The 23,549-nt window shown below is 45.6% G+C and overlaps 2 protein-coding genes across 2 annotated transcripts in view; one reads left to right on the forward strand and one right to left on the reverse strand.

Annotated features, from left to right (window-relative positions):
- The window catches only part of adamts7 (a disintegrin-like and metallopeptidase (reprolysin type) with thrombospondin type 1 motif, 7), a 57,148-nt gene that overhangs the window by 6,212 nt on the left and 27,387 nt on the right, over nt 1-23,549 (forward strand). Inside the window, exons 5-11 of the mRNA XM_080762805.1 lie at nt 363-555; nt 2,159-2,415; nt 9,581-9,664; nt 10,599-10,723; nt 11,548-11,697; nt 20,413-20,556; nt 22,997-23,147. Of these exons, the coding sequence (XP_080618931.1) occupies nt 363-555; nt 2,159-2,415; nt 9,581-9,664; nt 10,599-10,723; nt 11,548-11,697; nt 20,413-20,556; nt 22,997-23,147 (1,104 nt within the window). The remainder of the gene's footprint in view (nt 1-362; nt 556-2,158; nt 2,416-9,580; nt 9,665-10,598; nt 10,724-11,547; nt 11,698-20,412; nt 20,557-22,996; nt 23,148-23,549) is intronic.
- LOC308314445 (DNA repair protein complementing XP-C cells homolog) lies at nt 13,022-15,841 on the reverse strand (the record flags this gene model as incomplete). The annotated part of the gene is made up of 1 exon (XM_080762076.1): nt 13,022-15,841. One exon carries the CDS (start codon nt 15,839-15,841, stop codon nt 13,022-13,024), a length of 2,820 nt encoding a protein of 939 aa, XP_080618202.1.

Consider the following 23,549-nt stretch of genomic DNA (forward strand, 5'->3'; position numbering starts at 1 on the left):
CACACACTTCCTTGTTTTGCTCGGCAAGTAGGCTATGTGACGGGAGAATAGTGCTTGATGTCTTTATGGGGCCACCTGGAGCCACACATTCACAGTCATATGAGTGCGGGCGGTGCTTACACGCCCGCACGGCATGTGTGTGTAAGGCAATCAAGCGCTCCCCTTCCCCAGTTCAGCTACAGAGCTGCAGGATCAGCTGGGAATGATATAAAGTGATTGAAGGTGTGGATTATCAGTGAAATTTACAGCGGTCACGTGACGGTAACCAGCCAATCAGAATCAAGTATTGGGACTAACCGTTTTAGAATGAACCAACATGAAAATGAATATTGTTCCATGTCGCCCACCCCCCCTAACCTCAGGCCCACGTCATCTACAGCCGCCATGCACAGCCCTCGGGCAGACAGACCACCTCACAGCCCCACGCGCCCCCCTCACAGAGACAGTCCACCTCAGAGACCACCTCAGGGGCACAGACCACCTCAGAGACCACCTCAGGGACACAGACCACTGCACAGACCTCAGGGAGACAGAACAGTACCTGTGGAGTCAAAGGTAAACCCCCAACCATACCAACACACACACACACACACACACACACACACACACACACACACACACACACACACATTTACCAAGGGCATTAACCAAGTCAACTTCATCAACACAAATCGACTCCCACCAGGACAAGTCGTAATTCTTATTTCTAATACAAAATGAAAATAAATATATGCATGTGTACATAAACTGTAAGGATTGGTTATTGTCACGGACAGTGTTTCTTTCCTTTACCGGCTGTGTTGTGTGTTTTTCAATGGAACCAGGCATCGGAGTTCAGACTGACACTTTTTTTTTCGTCAACTACCTTTTTTTTCACTGACAAAAACTAATCTATGATGACTTCAACTATGAATTACTAGTGGAGAAGAGATACAGTAGAACTAAAATGACTAGTGGAGAAGAGCTACAGTAGAACTAAAATGACTAGTGGAAAAGAGATACAGTAGAAATAAAATGAAAATTGTGTGGAGGAAGTTGTCACTCTCAGAAAATTGCCGATCTACAAGCTTGTAGAGCTGCTGTTTTGGCACACAGCTGAGTATTAATTGGGTATGTCAACGCCGTCAAGGCCCGCCAACATAGTGCTATAAAGAGTGCTTTGTAGGTGGTGAGCAGAACTTTGTAGTGAAGTCATTGTTTGAGGAGTCGGGGAGCCAGTGTAGGTGGTGGAGAAATGCTCACATTACTCCCAACTACTCCTCTCCCTCCAATGGCTCCCAGTTAGTGCTCAGCGTTCGCTCAGATCAGCCAACACAGGGGGCTAAAACAGCTGGGACAACGCTCCACACGTCCCAGACTCTTCTCCCTTCTGGCTCCAAAACTATGAACTCCCCATTGCAATCAGAACTGCAAACTCACTCCGTAGTCTGAAAACCCACCTCTTCAGACTCCATCTTAGCCCGTAGCACTTTCACTTGACTATGGCCTCGACGACCTTACAGGTGTACATTTAGCAAAGGCTAAATAATGTAATTTAGCATATTAGGTAGACATAGCATTCTATAGTGTATACTCATAGGTTCACTGTACATATATTCTACTGTTGTTACAGTAGCTTGTTGGCTTATTATTCTTGATGATGATTTGATGTAGCCTGATTATCAGACTGTAGCTTTCTTGAAGCTTCAGTCTGACATTGTCTCCTGTCTGAGCGATTTCAAGGGGGAGGGGATTAGAATTTCCCTCAACCAATGGTAGCCATTGTTGTTGTTTTTCCCTCCTTCCTCTGTCTGTTGCGCTGTGATGACGCTGAAATGGGCCTCGGCGCTGATTGGTTGTTCGTTAGACCCACCACCGATTCTCATTGGATAATACATTTTTGTACCGAATAAATTATAGGTTCACAGCACAACATCAGACCAAGAGATGCAGTCCACTCAGAGAGTGGGTGGGGTCTTTGGGCTGGATCCAGGCTAGATTTGACGTATTTGATGTATTACCTTGTGTTGTTCTTGCTTACTGCAAATTGCTCTGGATTAAGAGCGTCTGCTAAATGCTTAAAATAATGAATTGTATTGTAACGCGTGTAATGTGGCCTCTGGAGCGCGACAGAACCTCCACAACAACAGACCAACGTTGTGTATCATCTCTTCTGCAGATCCACACGGACCGTCCGAGGATCCCGACAGCCAACGGGAGGGCTGGGAACGGAGGAGGGGGCGGGCAGAGGATCCCGACAGCCAACGGGAGGGCTGGGAACGGAGGAGGGGGCGAGGCCGGAGGAGGAGGATTCGCCAACGCTCCGTCAGCAAGGAGAAGTGGGTGGAGACTCTGGTGGTGGTCGACCCCAAGATGGTGGAATACCACGGGGGGAGCGAGGCGGTGGAGAGTTACGCGCTGGCTGTCATGAACATTGTAAGTGCCACACACACACACACACACACACACACACACACACACACACACACGCACAGTCGGGTCACGGGGGCAACAGCACTCCAGACTTCCCTCTCCAAGCAGGAAATATAATTCCTCCATCTCATCCTTGGTCTGCCTGGCGGTCTCTGCCTAGAGATGAATTAATTAATTTTTTTAATACCATGTTCCTCCATCTATTTGATTTAGTTGATTAATTTATCTGGTTGGCCTTGAGTTAATTGATCTGTATAATTAATTGATTTGATTATTATTTTTTCCTGAAAAAGGCGCACACATGTTATTGTATCTCTGGCATGTATGCACAACATTTGAAGAGGTCATGGTGGGTTTCTGCATGACAATAAAGTCAAGTTTCACACAATTCAGAAAAAACTCTGATTGCCCATACTGTAATTAATTATATACAGCCTTAATCCAAAACATTGTCTGGCGGCTACATGAGCTCAGACAGTTTTTTTAAAGTTAAAAGTTACTATTTGTCACATACATAGATTTGTTCTCCACATTTGACCCCCATCTCTTGGAGCGGTGAGCCACAGCCGTGCCACGCTCGGGAATCATTTGTAGTTGATCTAACGCCCCAAATCCAACCCGTGATGCTAGAGTGCCAAGCGGGGAGGCACTGGGCCCTTCATTATGACCCGGCCGGGGATCGAACCGCGACATCCAAGTCTCGGGGCGGACACTCTAACCACAAGTCCGCTAAGCTGCTGCTCTTATATTTAGAGATGGTTCGAGATGCTATATGAGGTCATGTTTTATACAATACTAGGCTATATGAGGTCATGTTTTATACAATACTAGGCTATATGAGGTCATGTTTTATACAATACTAGACTATATGAGGCCATATTTTATACAATACTAGACTATATGAGGTCATGTTTGGTACAATACTAGGCTATATGAGGTCATGTTTTATACAATACTAGGCTATATGAGGTCATGTTTTATACAATACTAGACTATATGAGGTCATGTTTGGTACAATACTAGGCTATATGAGGTCATGTTTTATACAATACTAGGCTATATGAGGTCATGTTTTATACAATACTAGGCTATATGAGGTCATGTTTTATACAATACTAGACTATATGAGGTCATGTTTGGTACAATACTAGGCTATATGAGGTCATGTTTTATGCTATATGAGGTCATGTTTTATACAATACTAGACTATATGAGGTCATGTTTTATGCTATATGAGGTCATGTTTGGTACAATACTAAGCTATGTGAGGTCATGTTTGGTACGGTAGCACAGTGACATCATCATGTTCCCTCGTTGCCCCTCTCTTGTTTCTTGTTCCAAAAGACAACAGCTCCTCTCGGGGGAAGCTGCCGCGCTGCGCGGCTCTGTTAGCACTTAGCGAGTGAAAACACCAGCGAGCGTGTCTGGCCAGCGGCCACGCACAGCTGCTGACATGTGGCTCAAGGACAGGATTTAAGGAAGGGAAATGCAGTCATCATAATGAAGGTTATAGTTGAACTCACTCGACACTGAGACAATAATACGTGGAGGAAGCGGCCATTCTGTTCCGTATCCTTTGAGCGTTCTGTTTTGGCAAAGTCTTTGAGTTTAGAACAATTGGAAGGAAAAATGTGTCTTACGGCTCTCCGTGAGGGAAAGCATTTCTTTGTCATACACGATGTGTGAACAATGATGAAGGGTGTCATCGTCCCAGGCAACAAGCTCATCAGTTTTTTTGTTTGTTTTTTTAATCCCACAATTTTCACCCAGTGTCAATTATATAATGTAACCCTGGGCGCTACACTTCCTCTGCCAACCTGGGGGTAGCGGCTGTCCACCTCATGAACAGCTCTCAGCGGCTAAATGGGGCTGGTCAAGGTCTCAGGTTCCAACTCTGATATTTTTTATTTTCCCTCCTGGACCCCCCTGGGGTTTAAGAGGTTAAAACTCAATGTGATTTGGAATGTGAGTTCGCTGCCACTTTTCCAGTGGGTCGGATAGGGCCAGATTTATGACTTTGTCCATGAAAATGACGTCTGTAAAAAAGGAAACGTGGATGTTTGTTTGACTACTCTCCCCTTCAGCTTCCATTCCTCTCCTGGTTGTGATATAGCTTTAGTCCTGAAAAGAATATCCTGAGAATTGTTTTACAATTGAGTACCACAGACGAAAAACAGTCTAAGTCCAAATTTCATTCTGACCGCTCCACGAAAAGGCCTCGTTGTCCTGAACCCGTATCTATCATTTATACATTATGGATCAATAGTGTAGACTTGAACTGTTTTTCGTCTGTGGCATTAAACGGTACACGTTTGTCAGTGAGTTCGGCGAGTTGGCAGCAGAAAGACCAACAAAACCCTCTAGGCCTTCACGGCAAAGTATAGCTCCAGCTTGGGAGCGGAGCTTTGTAATTAAAGGACGACTTCACCCCTTTCCAACCTATCTTCATATACTGTAATTTGTCCTCACTAATCAGAGTTTAATTGGTTAAATTAAACCAATTTGGTTAATTAATGTAATTGGAGTTTGGGAGTGCTTGTTGAATATCACCCAACCCATGAGTAGACACCTGTTCTGAATTGCCACATAATGCTTTACTGAACAATTTTAATCGCCTGCAAGGAATTTATTGGCAGAGAGTAAGCTCATAACATGTCTACGGTGGATCTCTATGAAACAAACACTTTGTAGATAGAAAAAGGATGATTCAAGCTTTTCGTACAGCTGCGATGTTGTTGAGTTTTACTTTGTTTAACCCATTTTGGGCGGGAACCCTTGTTGGTGTTTTAAGCTTTATGTCATGCTTTAGCTATTGAAAAATAGCAGATCTACAAGCTCATAGCGCGCCACTCGGCGGCGAGCTATGAGCTTGTAGATCTGCTATTTTTGAAAAGTCGTTAAAATGTGTCGGAAATCATTGAATATTGGCTTCTGGGGGGGGGGGGGGTCCCTGGAACTACATATTTTGAGATGGGGTCCGTGGCCCAATAGAGATAATTCTGGGGGTCCTTGACATGAAAAAGGTTGAGCACCATTGACATAGAAACATGGGTTTTTCAGGGAATAAAATAGGATTTTGAAGCCTTTCTTTTTATCGACCTCAGTTCAAAACGGGTTGATACAATCAGACGGGACCTTTCTGTTTGGATGTATGGGCTGTCGATGGCAAATTGCGGCTAGTTGCCATCCTGCCATTAACTCAATGGTGGGCCGTGGTCTGCATCAGGTCAGTGGCCCACAGGCATCCATGAATGAGCTCCTTCATGCTACGACTACGTGCCAGAGATGTTCCATCTGCATTGTGGCTGTAGAGTAGACCGTGTCATGTGGAAAAGAAAACTGAATGGCGTTTGACCGCGAGGACATTGAAGTGGTAAGAAGAAATGTATTGTTGAATGAATTAAGCTTTTCTTTCATGTCCCATGAGTCACTGTATGGTATTGTTTATGGAACGTATTATGCATAACTGTGGGTTTGAGAAGATTGAAAGAATTGTTTGCTAATATAAAATGTTGCCGGCATTAGCTGAACTTTGGAAAGAAAGGGCCGTTAATTCATTGCATTTTATGAACTTCATTGCATTTGAAAGGACTGGGTCAGACGTAAGAGGAATGAATAGTATCTGTGATTGTTGCTCTTGATAAACCTTCAAAGTAGTTTTGAAATTGAATTGACACATTGTAGAGTTAATTGGACATGCTCTGAGGACAGTACACAATGCAACATTTTAACCCATTTAGACCTCATAGACCTCATAACCCATTTAGAAGCTCATAGTTGTAGATCTGCTATTTTTCAATAGTTAAAGTATAATATAATGCTTTAAAACACCAAGAGGTGTTCCCGCCCAGAATGGGCATTAGTCCTACTCCCCCCCCCCCCCCCCCATCAAAAGGGCATGTGAGCTCAAACCCCCACAATTCAACATTTTGGTTTTAAGATATTAAGATATATATATATATATATATATATATATATATATATATATATATATTAAGATATTAATTTTGTATCCATCCAGGACCCCAAATCACACCTTGGACAGCATGAGTGTCTATTTCAAACAACGTGTTTTTTGACTGGGGGGTCATATTTTGACAGCAGGAATTGCCTGTCATAATTTGACCCCCCAGTATTAGGTTGTATTAGGATGTTGATATGCATTCATCAGCCAACACTCCCCACTGACAGGTAGTCATTCGGGAGTGGTGGCCACCTGCAGTGGCAACGGTGGTGCCGATAATATATACTTCACCCCGTCAACAGTATTGCTCACCGAGAACTGCTGACATTCAAGCTTACATGGCGTCGCGGCTGCTGTGCGCTTGGAGGTCTGTGCGCTTGGAGGTCTGCCGTTCTCTGTGCGCAACACCTTTTAGCATGGCGGCCCGTGAGGGGCTACAGCTGCGCCATCAAGCAGCCCGTGATCATAGGGAGCGCTCCCTCCGTGACTGGAGGTGGAGTTTATTGGGAGAGAAATGCTTTGAGAATTTTGTTTACACACATGTTGACACAACATAAACCAAGCTCTATGTTTCAAGAGAGAGAGATCACAGTATAAACATCCACCCTCAACGGAGAGGAACGTTTCATGGCATGTATGTTTAACACGTCAGTGCTGTGACTCTTACATTGCATCTAATGCAATCGCTTTCTTTTGCCCCCGACCTGCTGTGCGCTTACAGGCTCTTATCGGTGTGAAATGCGTCTATAGTCGGGTGGTAAATCATGATTAGGGCGGCTGTGGCTCAGGAGGTATAGAGCAGGTCTGCTTGGACTCTCTGCGCTTGCATGCTGCGCTCTCTGCCAAGCTGCAACTCTTTATGATGTGAAGCGGTTGACCCCAGACCAGTACTTAGAACTGACCCCAGGCCAGCAACGTAGGCCGGTGGGTCTTCACCTTTGACCCCAAGCATTCCTCTCTCACAGAGGAAAGCATGACGTTCTTCTGTGTCGTATGATGATAGGCTGACCTAGGATCAGATTACAGCAGCACAACATAAGAAGAGGGGGGGGGTTGTGTACCCCATTGCGATGATTTGATTGGCTGAGCACCCCGCAGCGATGATTTGATTGGCTGAGCACCCCATAGCGATGATCTGATTGGCTGAACAATGTGAGGATAAAGAGTGAGGACAGAAATTTGAGGACGCCACAGGTGATTAGCCGTCATGTGCTGATGTATGATGATTGTATGATGATAAGAGTGTCTAACAAAATCACATTCGTAATAGCGATTGTAATAATTACGTTTGTCAGGTCTATGTAACGCATGACAGCCGGGGGGCGGTTCTGTAATATCTCTGAAAAGTCTGGTCTCTGTAGGCCTACTGTATATACAGTACATTTATTAGGATCTTCTGTCTTAGAAAAACCTACCTCGGAACCATTGGGCCTGTCGGGATGTACAGAAGTATCATGAATACGGTTTAGAGAGCGTTTAGAAAGTGGGTTTATAAAAATGAAAGCGGGGAGTGGGTTTATAAAAATATCAGAGCGGGAACTTGGAGCGACGACCGCCCGTCGCTCCACATCTGGAAGGCTATGAAGCTATAAATCTGTCCCTTTCAGAGGGAGCAACGCACACACACTCACACTTAAACACACACACACACACACACACACATGCACGTGTGGCGTGCGCATGTATCCGTGCCGGAGCCGAAGACTCTCGGTCACACGCGTTGGGTTTATTTACTTCCTGTACAGTCTGGCTGTCCCGCCCCCGCTGCTGTGTTGCCCAATCAGAGGCTGACTTTAAGCATGCATTATGCTGGAGTACAGTACTTGAGTAATGTGTAACATAATGTAGATTAATTGTTTACACAATTCAGTTCAGACTTAAAAGTTCAACCACAAAATGACTTTTTGCCCCTATCAATGACTCACCCCATGGAGACTTAAATTAATGGAGCTGTTGTTGTCTTTGTCACATTACCAAAACATCCCATGGGATTAATAACGACATCCCCCTCCCACCCCCAGTTTCAGTATTATGTCATGTGTGTTACAGGTATCAGTATTAATGATGTCATACAGGTGTCAGTAGTATTATTATGTCATGTGTGTTACATACAGGTATTAATGATGTCATACAGGTGTCACTAGTATTATTATGTCATGTGTGTTACAGGTATTAATTATGTCATACAGGTGTCACTAGTATTATTATGTCATGTGTGTTACAGGTATTAATTATGTCATACAGGTGTCGGTAGTATTATTCTGTCATGTGTGTTACAGGTATTAATTATGTCATACAGGTGTCACTAGTATTATTATGTCATGTGTGTTACAGGTATTAATTATGTCATACAGGTGTCAGTAGTATTATTATGTCATGTGTGTTACAGGTATTAATTATGTCATGTGTGTTACAGGTATTAATTATGTCATACAGGTGTCAGTAGTATTATTCTGTCATGTGTGTTACAGGTATTAATTATGTCATACAGGTGTCAGTAGTATTATTATGTCATGTGTGTTACATACAGGTATTAATTATATCATACAGGTGTCACTAGTATTATTATGTCATGTGTGTTACAGGTATTAATTATGTCATACAGGTGTCAGTAGTATTATTATGTCATGTGTGTTACATACAGGTATTAATGATGTCATACAGGTGTCAGTAGTATTATTATGTCATGTGTGTTACATACAGGTATTAATGATGTCATACAGGTGTCACTAGTATTATTATGTCATGTGTGTTACAGGTATTAATTATGTCATACAGGTGTCAGTAGTATTATTATGTCATGTGTGTTACAGGTATTAATTATGTCATACAGGTGTCAGTAGTATTATTCTGTCATGTGTGTCAACAGGTATTAATGATGTCATACAGGTGTCACTAGTATTATTATGTCATGTGTGTTACATACAGGTATTAATGATGTCATACAGGTGTCACTAGTATTATTATGTCATGTGTGTTACAGGTATTAATTATGTCATACAGGTGTCACTAGTATTATTATGTCATGTGTGTTACAGGTATTAATTATGTCATACAGGTGTCGGTAGTATTATTCTGTCATGTGTGTTACAGGTATTAATTATGTCATACAGGTGTCACTAGTATTATTATGTCATGTGTGTTACAGGTATTAATTATGTCATACAGGTGTCAGTAGTATTATTCTGTCATGTGTGTTAACAGGTGTCGGGGCTATTTCGCGATGCCAGTATTGGAAATGCGATCAACATCGCAGTGGTCCGTCTCGTCATACTGGAGAAAGACGAGGTGACTAGATTTTATTTAATTGTTTGTTGTTGTTGTCGTGTGTGGCTCAGATTCTCAGACTGTTGACATGTTACCTATGAGATATAGGTGTGATATAAAGTTATATGGTGTAAAAGATGAAGATAGCAACATTGAGATTTCCTGTATAGCGCATTAACTATGATCTGAACTGTCTCTTCCTTTTCATGGCCACTGGGTACTCGTTTAGCAAGGGCATGGCTTTGGGTTTAATGTTTTCCTTTTACAAGAACACTAGTTCTGATGAAGGTCTAACGACCGAAACGTCAAGATGGCTAGGCTGTTGTTACAAATACTAAAGGACTTACTACAACCTGCTGACTGCAGGATGAGCCCCAGGCTCATCCTGAAATGAAAAACGAAATGAAAAACAAGCACTCTCAGTCCAAAAATGCAGATTACCGGGTGCATGGCTCACGAATAATCACTGTAAAAGATTCAAGGTACATTTATTTATTGCATTGTGCAGCACGGACAAAAAGGCAAAACATGGCCGCGTTTCGGCGTCAAGCCTTCCACAACGTGTCCACAACGTGTCAGTGGTTTGTCTGTTTTTCTGTCCAGAAAAGTCACCAGAAAAAAGGACAGTCGATGAATCTAACACGGTTAAAAGTTTGAAGTTACAATGAGTTTGTATAGGAAGTGGGTGGGGCAGCTAAAATGGGATTTAAAATGTAAATAATGAGCAATTGAGCAACTTTAAAACTGTCTTGGGCTGTCATGTCAGCCTGAGTAGACCATAAAATGACCAAAAGGTTTTTTGAAAGTGAAATATACCTCAAACTAATGTGTGAATAGTTGTAGACTACAGCCATGTCTTGTTGGTATTATCCTATTGTGTGTTTGATATGATGTTCTGAATATCAGTGATATTATCACACACCCCGCTGACATGATATGTTGTGTGTGTCATCAGGAGGATCTGAAGATCACGCACCACGCTGACAACAGCTTGAACAGTTTCTGTAAGTGGCAGAAACGTCTCAACATGAAGGGAGACGAGCACCCCATCCACCACGATGTAGCTGTTCTGCTCACCAGGTAAACAACAACATGCTAGCCATTAGCTCAGGGGTCTGCAACAGGCGACTCTAGAGCCGCTTGCGGTTCTAGAGCACACCCCTAGTGGCTCCCTGTAGCATTCCAAAAAAATATGTATAATAATTTGGTTTCTGTAGGAGGCCAAACGTGACATACACTCTTAAGTTTTCCAATTTTGTAAAAATGTGTAGAATAAATATTAAGTTTCAACACAAACTAACAATTGCGTCATATGTAGCATGCGACACACTCGGCACCGTGCCAGCCAGGTGTCTATTATAAACAAACCGGTGGGTGTGAGAGGCTGCTGCCTGCTACGCTATGGCTTCTACAGGGAGAAAAAGAAAGATAGCCGATGAAAACAGAGGATTTAACAGTTCGCGGACAGACGCTTTTGCCTTCACAGCCAATGCAGATTGACTGCCTGTATGTTTAATCTGCAGTGAGACATTTCCAGGGAAAGCATGCTAAATTTGCAGCTGTCCACCCAGCTGGGAATGAGAGAGTGCTGTTGCAGAACTGCTGAAGAAAGTAGAAGAGAGCAAACAATCTTTTAAAAAGTGGATCGCATCTTCAAACTCCACCACTGCTGCTAGTTTCGTTGCAACCCGGGAGATAATGAAGCTTGGCAAGCCGCTCTACCAACAACATGCTAGCCATTAGCTCTACTAACAACATGTTAGCCATTCGCTCCACCAGGTAAACATCAACATGCTAGCCAATAGCTCTAGCTAGCGTTTCAACCACCTGCTCTAGCTCTCCCTCTCATTGACAGAAAGGACATCTGTCCTGGCTTCAACCTAACCCTACCCTCTCGTTCTCAGAAAGGACATCTGTGCGTCCATCAACACACCGTGTGAGACGCTGGGACTGTCCCACGTGGCAGGGATGTGTCAGCCCCACCGGAGCTGTAGCATCAGTGAGGACACGGGACTGCCGCTGGCCTTCACCGTCGCACACGAACTGGGACACAAGTAAGAACTGGTCCATGTTCACCTCAATCTATTTGTTTTGACTAAACTAACAGCAGAATTAATTTCGGGAAGTATTAAGGAGTTATTTGTAATCGTCCTTTTTGCCTGACAACTGTCAATAAAAAGCAAGGCTTAAAATTGCACATCTACAGGTGCGTAGGAGAGGGTTAAGTGCCCAACATAATGAAAAAGAACAAACACCCGCACAATGATTCACTAAGCTGTTTCCAAACTTCCCACGTTAGTTGGTAGTCTAGAATAAGGCATTATACAGCACGTTTAGGTCCCATGTAAGGCTGCATCCGAGCAGACTTGAGAAAGAGCGGCCCTCCCAACGCAAAATTCACAGACAAAAAAGGATTACTGAATCAGACCACTAACGTGGGAAGTTTAGAAAATTCCTTTACACCCAAAATATGGGTGTAAACAGCTTAATGAATCGGGCCCACTGTCTTCAAATGCAGTGAAAAAAACTTTTAATATGGAAACATAGCACCGTTTCGGCCTTCATGAAGCTATCTTTATGAACACAACTGCCTGACAACTGTGGAAAGATTTTTTTTGTGTTGGAAAAATGTTTTCCAATAGTTTTGTAAGAACCACTTGACCACAAGGCTCAACTCATTTACTGACACATTCATTTTGCCCCCTAGCTGTTCTTCTTCTGTTGCCAAGTCTTTTCAGAGACAGCTTTTATTTTGAAGACCAACAACTCATGGGCTGTGTTAGCTACGATTTGTTTTATAATTCACTCGAAATGTATATGTTGTAACCACGACCAGCAACTTATTGTTACTTATGAGCTGTAAATAAGGCTTGTTTTGATCTAAAACACAATCTGGGAACAGAATCCGACTCAAACAGGTTTTAAAAATTGGGTTAACATTGAAGTGAAGGTCATTTCCTGTTTATTGATTGCCTAGGAACCGGAGAGCCATCCAGACGGTGGTTTAAAAAAAGTGGTCAAAGTGGTCCATGGCAGTAAATGGGTTTTAATTATCCCCGCCCTTACTCAATGGACTAGCTTCCCAGTTTTTAAGGTGCTGTTTATGTTTTTGCCATGTTGTCCCATAATAAACATCATGTAGGACATGTCAGGATTAACTGGAGTCTGGTGAGCATCTGAACACAAGCTGCTGCCTATACTGACCCAACATCACACTTTATCAAAGGGGCAGAGGTGTTTTATTTCCCTCTCTTCTCTCTCAAAGGGACAGAGGTGTTTTATTTCCCTCTCTTCTCTCTCAAAGGGGCAGAGGTGTGTCTGCTGCCCTCTCTTCTCTCTTAAAGGGGCAGAGGTGTGTCTGCTGCCCTCTCTTCTCTCTCAAAGGGGCAGAGGTGTGTCTGCTGCCCTCTCTTCTCTCTCAAAGGGGCAGAGGTGTTTCTGCTGCCCTCTCTCCTCTCGTCTGCTCGGTTTCTTCGTCGGTACATCTGCGTTCCTGTCTCGTTGGTCCTGTCTGTTCTGAGGCCAGGACATGGCCAGAGTCTCTGCCGCCGTCTTGGTTCCGGGACCTCCACTTTCTCCCTCGTCATCGTCATCCAACGTCAGCCCGTCTGCCCCCTCTCCGCCTCGGGTGTGAGTCTGACCGGAGGCTCCTTGCCCCCCAGGCAGCTGGTTCTTCTGGTCACCATATCTCCGCCTGAGTCTCTCTCTGACCAGAAGGCCTCTGACCAGGAGAGTCCAGTTGCAGAGCGCCCTCTTCCGTTGCTTCTCTATCTCCCTCCGTCTCTGTATCTCCTGCTCCTCCAGCCAGGCCGCTCTAAGCACCTCCTCGTGCTCCTCGCAGACCACGTAGCCGTCGGTCACGGCGTGCGAGTATCCTCCATGGAAGTCGAAGCCTGTGACGGCCGGCGCCGTGTCCAGGTCCAGTTTCCTGGCGACGCGGTGCAAGCCGGGCAGCCGCAGGTGAACGCAGCCCAGCGGCAGCATGCGCGGCTTGAACAGGTAGACGTTACCGTAGTCGTTGCGGGGAACCTTCCCGTCCAGCGCTACGGGAGGTTGGTAGTCTTCCGTCTGCCAGTCTCCGTACAGAGGCAGGTCCTTCTTTTCCTCCTGCTGCTCCGACGCCGTCCTGGCCTTACGGGAACGGTTGGAAGATCCCTTTACCATCTTGTACGGCTCCTCTCCCGCCCGGACGGCGCGCGCCTCCTTCATCCAGGCGTCTCTGGAGTGCAGAGCCTGCACGCAGTCCCGCGAGTACACCGGCTCCCCCCTGCAGTAGCCGAGCACGGCGGCCGTGCGGGGGTAGAGGGCCTGGTACTTCAGCAGGTGTCTCTCCAGGGCGTACAGCGGGTGCTTCTTGTAGTCTGCCACGGACGCGGGAAGAGGCCTGTCCAGCATTGCGGCGCTGAGCTCGGCGTCCTCGCGTCTGTTCCTCTCGTCGTCGTCGTCCCCGTCCCCACCTGGCGGCTCCAGAGTCTCCTCCCACCAGCCGTCCTCAACCCGCCTCTTCCGGGAAGACGTGGTCATCCAGGCGAGGTCGTACTTCCTGCCCAGATCCTTCAAGCGCCCGTCCTCGTCCACGGAAAGCACGTAGGTGAGCGGCGCCGTGGCATTCTGGGAGCAGAGGTGTGGCCGGCCCACGCCGTGCTGCACGTCCACGCACACCCAGGAGGACGCCGTGGGGACGTGGACCTCCAGCCACTCGTCTGCTGCGCCGCCCGGCGACCCGTTCTTTATCCAGGCTCTTTTACTCCTCTCAACTCTCTCATCTTCCTCCTCGCGATCGCTGTCATACTCTTCGTCATTCTCTGCCTCCTGTCTCCTACCTCCTCCACTCTTCCGTCTCATACCTCCTCCACCCTTGCTCTTTGGCGCTGCGTTGCGCGTTGTCCCGGCTTTACTCTTTCCCCCGCCCGACTTCCTCTTTGATTTAGCCCGGCCCTCTTCCTCCTCGCTCTCTTCGCCGGTCACCTGAAACTCCTCCCCCTCGCTAAGCCCGTCCTCCTCTGGCGCGACGCTGCGGCGTGTCACGTTGTTCTTCCTCTTCTTGGGTTTCTGTCCGCCTGTCGTCACACGCCTGCCGTCTTCTTCCTCTTCCATGTTCCCTCCCTTGGCTTTCTTCCCCCACCTCTCTCCCTCGGGGTTCCCGCCAGTGGCAGCACATCTTTTGGTGCCAGGGATGACCCTGGGTCCAGACGGCAGGCTGTCTTTGGAGGCGTTCTGCCCAGGAGGGTGGCTCTGTCCCGAGGGGCCACTGGAGGATCTAGCCCCTTTGCCCCCAGTGGGTGTTGGTCTGGAGGATCTCGCCCCTTCGCCCCCAGTGGGTGTTGGTCTGGAGGATCTCGCCCCTTTGCCCCCAGTGGGTGTTGGTCTGGAGGATCTCGCCCCTTCGCCCTTTGGCGCTTTGAGTGAAATGGGCTGCAGGGAGAGAACCAATCGGCAGGAGAGCCGCAGAGACCTCAGAACCAACAGGAACAGATGCGTCATCTCCTGGTGGTCCCTGGCGGACAGGCTGGCCAGCCGTCTCTCCAGCCCGCCCCTGGGGTCCTCCTCACAGGGGAGGCCGGGGTTCAGGGTGAAGGTGGCGAGGAACCATCGGAGCAGTCCGGAGAGGAAGTGCTCGTCCACGCTTTCTTTGTCCGTGTCACAGAAGCGGGCCGGCAGCAGAGACATAGCGACGGCCAGTAGTTCTGGCTCGCTGCAGAGGCGGTTCCGGAACATCCCGTTGGCTATCAGGCACAGCAGGTGCGTCTTGTGCGTGTCCACCAGCAGGTCTTTGCTGTAGCGATTCGCCGCCCTTCTCAGGTACGCCTCGAACTCCGCCTTCCTCTTCTCCCGTCTCTGTCTCCTGTGCACGATGTCCGGAGTCTCGATCTCGATCTCCACGGGATGAGATGACGGAACGGGCTCTACTGGAGCCAGAGCTCCAGGCAGCTCCTCCACCTCCTCCCAAGCATCCTCCTCACTCTCCTCCTTGTCTTCCTCGTTAGTGGAGACCTCATCGAAGTCCTCTTCATCGTTATCGTCGTTAGTCATCGGTCGTGCCTTCAGGGAGGAACCCAAGTATTCGCTGGTGGTGGTCCTGGAGGCAGAGACCCCTGTGGTGGTAGTCCTGGAGACAGAGACCCCTGCTGGCTTGGAAGAGAAACGTGGCTTCGGTGTGCGCTTCCTCATCTCAATAGTGACTTCTTTAGCGGCCATGTTTCAGAATAATCCCCTCTACGGCTCCGGACAGGTTCTGGTTGGTAACCCTGACTATAGGCTGTTCACTAAAATGTGCTGCTACTGAGTGTTGGCCTCTTTACAGTCCAGTGTGTGCAGTTAGTTTCCAGGTTGTTGCAGTCCGCCTAATATCTTCTGGCAAAAGACAGCGATTCCAAGCATACAGTATCATGTTAATACAATCGACAGTTGGTTAAACACAGACTAGCAGACACAGGGCTTTGTATTATATCAATATATAATAAAAGATATAAACACACAAATGGGCTACCAGGACACACATGGGTAGAAACGTTGACTGTATGAGATAATAGCTGACGCTTCATAGCCTTCGTGAACTTACAGCAGCGCCTCAAGGGTTTATTTCCTTCTCGTGCCTGACATGTCATTGCCTCCAGTGATGTCATGACCTCCGGTGAACTCACAGGATTTATGAACTGCTGGTGCTATGTCTGTCTGTCTGCCTGCCTGTCTGCCTGCCTGCCTGCCTGCCTATCTATCTGTCTGTCTGTCTGTCCCACGCGAGGACAGTTTCTGGGATATGTGTGTATAAAAGTTGCTATGGGTGGGAGTGGCTATGATGGACCGTCATGATGTCATTATGACGACTGTAGCCATAGTGACAGGCCGTGGGGAACAGTGTTCATTTTGACAGACATTTTAGATTTAGTTTGTCTTTTGAATGAGATTTCATTCAGTTTTTGTCATATTTTAGTCGATTAAATCTACAGTTGATTTAGTCGACTGAAATGTATTTTAGCCTTTGCTTGATGGCGTCATAAATGCCTGATTTTACGCTTGGTTGCATGCTGAAAATAGCAGATCTACAAGCTCACAACTGCAAGCCTGTAGATCTGCTATTTTCAAAGCGCAACCAAACATAAAATGACTTGTCTTTTGGTTCTATTGGATCTCTTCTCCACTAGTTCCATTCCTATCATTACTTTTTCACTCGGTCTCTTCAACGTGACAGCGTTAACCACTTTTCTGTGTAAGTAAATCTGTGCCTGGTTTGCTGGGACCAGATTACACAGATGACCATTTCTCTTACGTCATCACTGAGAGCTAGTCATACATATACACACCATGTACTCTGGTCCCAGCTCTCAACGATGACGTAATGTGTAATCTGGTCCCAGCAAACCAGGCACAGATTTGCATACACAAAAAAATGGTTGACGCTGTCACTTTCTGGCACCAAGTAACCACAGTATACTGCTAATCAAATTACAACTACATACTCTATATGTAGTTGTAATTTGAAATTTGTAATTTGTAAATCTGTGCCTGGTTTGCTGGGACCAGATTACACAGATGACCATTTCTCTTACGTCATCACTGAGAGCTAGTCATACATATACACACCATGTACTCTGGTCCCAGCTCTCAACGATGACGTAATGTGTAATCTGGTCCCAGCAAACCAGGCTCAGATTTGCATACACAAATATGCATCACATATCAATGATTTATTTTTCTGTAAAAAAGTAGGTATAGGTAGCAAATAGTTACACCTAATGATTATACATTTCAAACGTTCCTTCACAGAGATACTGAGATGTGACAGTTTACAGCGGTCGAAAGTACTTGCGCGCTCTGCTTGCGCACTAGTTGGCCATTTATGGCCTACTAGTGTGCAACAAGCAAGTATGCACTCGGCAGAGTGCAGTTCTAGTTACTTGCGCAAGCAGAGCGCGCAAGTAATCATTTCGCTTGGTCTCTTCGAAGTGAAGCCAAGTTTTCTTCAACCGTAAGTCTGTGCCTGGTTTGCTGGGACCAGTTACAACATTACGTCATCCTTGAGAGAGTACATGGTGTGTATATGACGTAATGTTACAAGTTACAAGTTACAAGTTACAAGTTACAACATTACGTCATATACACACCATGTACTCTCTCAAGGATGACGTAATGTTGTAACTGGTCCCAGCAAACCAGGCACAGACTTACGGTTGAAAAAAACTTGGCTTCACTTTTTGGAACCAAGTAACCACAGTATACTGCTAATCAAATTACAACTACATACTCTGTATGTAGTTGTAATGTGATTTGTAATTTGTAAATCTGTGCCTGGTCTGCTGGGAACAGACTACACAGATGACCATATCTCTTACGTCATCACTGAGAGCTAGTCATACATATACACACACCATGTACTCTGGTCCCAGTTCTCAACGATGACGTAATGTTGTAACTGGTCCCAGCAAACCGGGCACAGACTTACGGTTGAAAAAAACTTGGCTTCACTTTTTGGAACCAAGTAACCACGGTGTACTGCTAATCAAATTACAACTACATACTCTGTATGTAGTTGTAATGTGATTTGTAATTTGTAAATCTGTGCCTGGTCTGCTGGGACCAGACTACACAGATGACCATATCTCTTACGTCATCACTTACTATTTACTATTACTATTTTTCATATAAAGGCAGAAGATAGTAGAAAAGATAAAGACACACGGTTATTTGATCTGGATTGCACAAAAAGTAAACTATCACAAACAGGAGGTTTACCAACAACACTCAGTATAGCAATTGGTGCACAAGTGATGTTGACTACTAATGTAATGGTATCTGATGGATTAGTCAACGGTATCAGAGGACTTGTTGAGTATATTGACTTTGAGAAAAACGACACCTATGTTACAGTAATACTTGCTAAATTCCAAGACAAAGATGTTGGTCTTAATGCGAAGTCTAATAGAATATATTTAGTCATACTTTTAGTCATCATAGCTTTGTTTTTTATTTTGTTTTTATTTTGTTTTCCTCAAAGAAGAAAGGTAGTTGACGGACATCTTTCATCATAGTTTTAGTCGACCAAATCAACACTGATGTAGATCTACAGTATGAGGTCATCTATGAGGTCCACATGTGGACAAGGTTTCAACCTGATCCAACCCCATTTTATACATTATAAAATTAAATCTAAAACTATGACGAAAAAGTTATGTTTGTCGACTAAATCTAAGACGACTAAATCTAAGACTAAATATAAGACTAAATATATTGACAATTGGAAGCAAATGGAAACCCGACTATCAGGGAGGGACTAGTGGAGCAGAGATCCAGTCCAACTAAAAGACAAGCCATTCTATGTTTGGTTGCAAACATAGCTTGTAGATCGGCTATTTTAAGCATGCAATAGTTCTTCTGCTGGACACGTCTTTTCAGTAGCAAAGCAGTAGCAGTAGCATTAGGCTAATCAGTGAATAAAACCTGCAGTGTTTGCACTTTCAGAAAACCTTCAGGAAAACGTCAGGAAAGCGTTGAAGAAGAGTTGGAACGGTACATCTGTGTAATGTTGGGGTCCTTTTGATGAAGAGTTGGAATGGTACATCTGTGTAATGTTGGGGTCCTTTTGAAGAAGAGTTGGAATGGTACATCTGTGCAACATGTGTGTTGCACAGATGTTGTACTTCTCTGTTCTTCTCTGTCACAGCTGTATCGGTAACGACTGTGTTGTACTTGTACCTTGGTCTCTGTTGTAGTTTTGGGCATAGATATTAAAAAATCACACCCGTGTGAAGTGAAGGGCGATCTTATCATCTTACAACATCAATTACAACAGTTTAAGCAACGGGTGCTAATGTTTGTTTAAGTCCTCGAAACAAACATTACATTTCTCTTTATTGTCCATGACGTGTTCTTAAACGAACATCGTTGAAAAACGAACATTAAAGCCATATATAGGAGGGGCTAGCGCCCCTCACTGGCCGCTGCCGTTCATTGGAGCGACGTCAGTCAAGGCAGGAAGTCAAGGGGAAGTGCCGTATGGGGAAGGCACGCTGCGTCGCTGCCCGAGTGACGTCACTCATGCGACTCCTCCATGTCTCTCGCTGTCACTCGAGTGACTACTGGCCAATCACAGAGCGTCTTGTCCGGGGACTTAAATTTTGACACGGTCCCCAGAGCCTACGTTTATAGGTCTATGGTTTTGGGATCCAACATGGCGGTGTCGGTAACGACTGTGTTGTACTCTCTGTCACAGCTTTGGGATCCAACATGACCGTACAGTACTGTGTTGTTCTTGTACCTCTCTGTCACAGCGTTGGGATCCAACATGACCGTACAGTACTGTGTTGTTCTTGTACCTCTCTGTCACAGCGTTGGGATCCAACATGACTGTACAGTACTGTGTTGTTCTTGTACCTCTCTGTCGCAGCTTTGGGATCCAACATGACTGTACAGTACTGTGTTGTTCTTGTACCTCTCTGTCGCAGCTTTGGGATCCAACATGACCGTACAGTATGTGTTCAGTGTTGTACATGTACCTCTCTGTCACAGCTTTGCAGGGATCCAACATGACTGTGTCGGTAACGACTGTGTTGTACTTGTACCTCTCTGTCGTAGCTTTGCAGGGATCCAACATGACTGTGTCGGTAACGACTGTGTTGTACTTGTACTGTACCTCTCTGTCACAGCTTTGGGATCCAACATGACTGTGTCGGTAACGACTGTGTTGTACTTGTGCCTCTCTGTCACAGCTTTGGGATCCAACATGACGGTGTCGGTAACGACTGTGTTGTACTTGTACCTCTCTGTCACAGCTTTGGGATCCAACATGACGGTGTCGGTAACGACTGTGAGCCGGTGGGGAAGAGGCCGTACGTCATGTCTCCACAGCTGCTGTACGGATACGCCACGCCCACATGGTCCCGCTGCAGTCGCCAGTACATCACCAGGTTCCTGGAGTGAGTATACCACCGTGTGCTGGGTTTATTTTGGGGGGTCCCGGGTTCAAATAGGATTAGTTTGGGGGGTCCCGGGTTCAAATAGGATTAGTTTAGGGGGTCCCCGTTTCAAATAGGATTAGTTTGGGGGGTCCCGGGTTCAAATAGGATTAGTTTGGGGGGTCCCGGGTTCAAATAGGATTAGTTTGGGGGGTCCCGGGTTCAAAAAGGATTAGTTTGGGGGGTCCCCGGTTCAAATAGGATTAGTTTGGGGGGTCCCCGGTTCAAATAGGATTAGTTTGGGGGGTGATGAGGTCATGATCATCACATTTGGGCACAAATGGCCGAATTTAGCCCAAGGAGTGTTTGTCGTGCAAAACTAATGCTTGGAATGGGTTCAGAATCATGAAAACCCCCTAGCTACTTAAAGAATAATGACATTTGGAAAACTTTGCCTTATATACAGTAGGTTGTAACTGCCGATAATAACTGCTATTAAGCTACTGAATTGGAAGACTTATCATACCAAAATATAAACTAGAACTGCACTCTGTCGAGTGCCTACTTGGAAGTGTCTGATTGGCTGACTGGTGAGGGAACACATTTGGGTGACGTTGTCAAGCATTTGCACAAATCATGTTGTGTGTATACATATACAGTTTAGTAAGATTCACTGTAATATACATACATGTATACAGTAGTTTACTATAATGGTTTTCATCCCCCATCACCAACAGAACATCATGTATCCCCCCAAAATGTTCTGACCTCTGACCTCCCACACCTGGAATCCATTTAATTTCGAGGACCACTTTATGACTGCCCTGTAGCAGTGTGACCTCCGAGTGAAACACTTACACAGTCCTGTGGGAGTGCTTAACACCGTGCACACACACACACACACACACACACACGCGCACACACGCACGCACACACACACACACACACACACACACACACACACCACGCCACGCAGGCTGAGTCATTTGTAGCACTGGTCTTCGGCAGTCCAGCTGAGCACAGTACGTTTGCGCTTCTGTGCTCAGGCATCTGTCTGTGCCTCTTATCACTTAGTTTAGTGTGTGTATTGCCACAGATATCTGGCTTGCATGGTTTCTTCCGCCATCTGAATGTGTGTGTGGATGGGTGAATGTAATTCACAATCTATATGTAAAGGTGTGTGAATGGGTGAATGTAATTCACAATCTATGTAAAGGTGTGTGAATGGGTGAATGTAATTCACAATCTATGTAAAGGTGTGTGAATGGGTGAATGTAATTCACAATCTATGTAAAGGTGTGTGAATGTGTGTGTGAATGGGTGAATGTAATGCACAATCAATGTAAATGTGTGTGTGGATGGGTGAATGTAATGCACAATCTAATGTAAAGCTGTATGAATGTTTGTGTGAATGGGTGAATGTAATGCACAATCTATGTAAAGGTGTGTGTGAATGTGTGTGTGGATGGGTGAATGTAATGCACAATCTAATGTAAAGCTGTATGAATGTGTGTGTGAATGGGTGAATGTAATGCACAATCTATGTAAAGGTGTATGAATGTGTGTGAATGGATCAGTATTAATCATTTTGACTGCTACCATATTGTTACAAATTACACGGAGCAGGGAGGCTTATATTAACACCTGTGCACAGCCCTTTTCAGAGTACATGTGAGATCCATCGTAGGCACTTGAAATAAGTTTTCCTTTGATCATAATCAGACAAGTCTGATTATTTCGTTTTAGAGAACAACCCTTGAACATATTGGGTGTGAGTAGCTTACCAAAGCTGAGGCAAAGATGATGTTTTTGTGCCCGTGCGTGCATGCGTGCGAGCATGCGTGCGTCCGTGCATGCATGCGTGCGTCCGTGCGTGTGTGCGTGCCGTGCGTGCGTGTGTCCATGCGTGCGTCCGCGCGTGCCGTGCGGTTTAGTTGTAAATGTGATGTCTTTGCTAGCATTCCAAATGTTGTTTTTGTTGACACCAGCCACAAGGATAGGTCCTGATTCTGGAGGTGGGCTGTGTCATTGATCTGTATACATGGAACAGGCATTCAAAGATAAACATTCTAAGTGCCAACCATTACTTGGAATCATAACAGACCTCGGGTATCGTTGTAGATTCGTCATAATGATATTTGGAAGCCTGGGCCGTGTACATAAACCTGGGCCATGTACATAAACGGACTACGAGTGGCGTAACTATAGCTGGCATGACAAAAAGCAAAGCCAAACAAATACTGAGCTCTGTTTCGGCTGTTCTGGGCAGTTTGTCTGAGGAGGTGCCATGTGTATCCTTAGTAATAAATAAAGGATATTAAATAACTGTGTGTGTGTGTGTGTGTGTGTGTGTGTGTGTGTGTGTGTGTGTGTGTGTGTGTGTGTGTGTGTGTGTGTGTGTGTGTGTGTGTGTGTGTGTGTGTGTGTGTGTGTGTGTGTGTGTGTGTGTGTGTGTGTACAGTCGCGGTTGGGGCTGGTGTCTGGATGACGTGCCAGTGAAGGACCTCCTCTCCCTGCAGTACCGCTCGCTGCCTCCGGGGGCGATCTATAGCGCCGCTCACCAGTGTCGCCTGCAGTACGGATCTGGCTCTGTGCTCTGCGACGACGTCGACGTAAGATCCTTTAACCCTTAATTAACCCATATGCTGCCACCTGCTGGACGCAGAGCCAACCGCAGACTGCCGAGGCTATTTCAATGCGGCACACACTGGGACTGACATCCGGTTTGGAGCGTCCATCTTAATGCTAAATAAATAGCATCAATGCTAGCGAGCTAAATTGATGCCATCCTTGCTCTAGAAAGCGCCAATGTTTCCATCTAAACCACCGGATAATCAGCAAAGACCTCCGAACATTGCACGTTTTATCCAAACCATGGAGAGCTCCGTAGATTAGGAGCTTTGAGTCAGCCTGTATAATGGGAGGTGGACGGCAGGATCAACCCGGTCTAGGATCGCTAAAGAAGGAAAGGCCAAGCCAAAACAATTATTACAAAATAGAAATCAGCGATCCGG

Source organism: Protomyctophum bolini (assembly GCF_963924005.1).
Source record: "Protomyctophum bolini genome assembly, chromosome: 1".
Lineage (NCBI taxonomy): Eukaryota > Metazoa > Chordata > Actinopteri > Myctophiformes > Myctophidae > Protomyctophum > Protomyctophum bolini.